Source organism: Cystoisospora suis, assembly GCF_002600585.1.
Source record: "Cystoisospora suis strain Wien I chromosome Unknown contig_48, whole genome shotgun sequence".
NCBI classification, from domain to species: Eukaryota; Apicomplexa; class Conoidasida; order Eucoccidiorida; family Sarcocystidae; genus Cystoisospora; species Cystoisospora suis.
Window position 1 is genome coordinate 10 of NW_027152850.1, and position 1,947 is coordinate 1,956.

The following is a 1,947-nucleotide window of genomic DNA, read 5'->3' on the forward strand; positions in this document are numbered from 1 at the left end:
CGAGACAGAAGCGGAGTTGTCCTTGGCAGTAGTGCTAGCACCCAAACCTGGAGGCAGGGACCGCTTCTGTCTCGACTATCGACCGCTGAATAAGGTCACGAGAGTGCCTGCCTACCCACTACCACGCATACAGCAGGCGCTGGACGCACTGCAGGGAAAGGCGTTTTTCTCCGTGTTCGACTTCCCTAATGCTTATTGGCAGATAGAGGTAGAACGGGAGAGCCGCAAATATTTGGCATTTATCACGCCGGACTGGCAGGAGGAATGGAGGCGGATGCCATTCGGAGCCGCGGCCGCACCGGCAACCCAGCAAAGATTGGTTGACAAGTTGCTCGGTGGGATGAAAGGGGTATGTGCCACAGCGTACCTAGACGACGCAGTAGTTTCCAGCGATGCGTTCGCAGACCATTTGCGTCACCAGGAGTTGTTCTTTGCAAAGGTGCAGGGAGCCAACTTACGCCTGAAGCCACAAAAGAGTAACCTGTGTAAACGAGATCCTCGTTATCTGGGCTTGCTGGCGTCAGCGGCAGGGGTTCGGCCAGACCCTCAAAGGACCGCGCCCATCGCGGACTTTCCCGCGCATCGATATCATAAAGGCGTGCGGAGCGTCCTGGGTGCTTGTAGCTATTCCCTCGATCTTGTACTCCTGGTCTGCAAGTGGGTCTTGTTCTGGAGGGTTGCGCCTGGTATTGGGGGGTTCCTTGATTACTGGTGCGAGTAGTGACACATGGAAAACGGGGTGTATTAGCATTGATCTAGGGAGCTCGAGCTTGGCTGCGTTGGCTCCATACATCTTAATGATCTTGAATGGCCCTATAAACTTCGGCTTTAACGCTTTGGATTCGCCCATCGATAGTCAAGTTTGACGTGCTCAACCAGACTTCTTGTCCCACTGCAAAAGATACTTCTCGCCTCTTTGTGTCCGCGTAGCGCGTCTGGTACTCCTGCGCGTTCTTGGGTTCCCTTTTTGCTCTCTGCACCTGCACATGCGCTTTCCAGGGGAAACGTAACTCAGCATTTTCATTAGGGATTGCAAATTTCTTACACAGAGGACTACTCGGCGTGAAACCATACGATAACTTGAACGAAGTCGTCTTTGTACTGGCATGCACTGTACTGCTGTATGCGAGCTCTAATAATGGTAGTAAGTCTGCCCACTTGGTGTCATCTCCCGGGATAGAGCATCTTAACATCTGCTCAATTGTTTGATCCGTAGGTCCGGCCTGCCCATCCGTGTGCGAAGGGTAAGCCGTGGACATCTTTTGATCCATGGCCAGCCCTTTACACATCACACGCCATACTTCACTTGTGAAGCGAGTACCTCTATCACTTAAGATGGCACTGGGCATTCCATGTAGTCTAATCACCTCACGTACCTGTAATTGCGAGATCTTCGGCTGACGCACTATGTTTAGTTGGTATGAAGTGGCTCATCTTAGTTAAGCTACACACGATCGTTAATATGGCATCCCATCCTTCCTTCGTTTTGGGTAATCCCACAATAAGGTCCATGGCAATCTTTTCCCACGGCACGTTTGGAATTGGCAAGGGCTGCATCAAGCCGCCCGGACGCAAATGTAGCGACTTCCCCTTCGCACAAGGCACACATGACTTAAACAACTCAATCTCATTGTCCATATTAGGCCACCAGAATATTTGACGTATCGCCATACGAGTACGTTCAAACTCCGGATGTCCCGACAGTATATGAGCGTGAAAACGGCAGCACACCTTTTTCTTAAGTTAGTTCCCCGGTACACAAATCCGCCAGCCGCCCTCTGCCAACACCCACAGATACCTGTGTTCCCACACATACTTCTTCCCCTCATATATAACTCCCTCATTCTTGTCACCAACACATCGAATATCTTTTCAGCATCTCACTATCTTCTTGAACACATTACACTTATTATACTCTTCTGCCCACCTTATGTAATGATTCTAGGG

General features: G+C 50.6%; 1 protein-coding gene across 1 annotated transcript; it reads right to left on the minus strand.

Annotated features, from left to right (window-relative positions):
* Positions 1–794: 794 nt before the first annotated feature.
* On the minus strand, positions 795–1,671 carry CSUI_000122 (retrotransposon ty3-gypsy subclass; the record flags this gene model as incomplete). The annotated part of the gene is made up of 2 exons (XM_068060356.1): positions 795–1,279; positions 1,377–1,671. 2 exons carry the CDS (start codon positions 1,669–1,671, stop codon positions 795–797), a joined length of 780 nt encoding a protein of 259 aa, XP_067927668.1.
* Between the last annotated feature and the right edge of the window lie 276 nt (positions 1,672–1,947).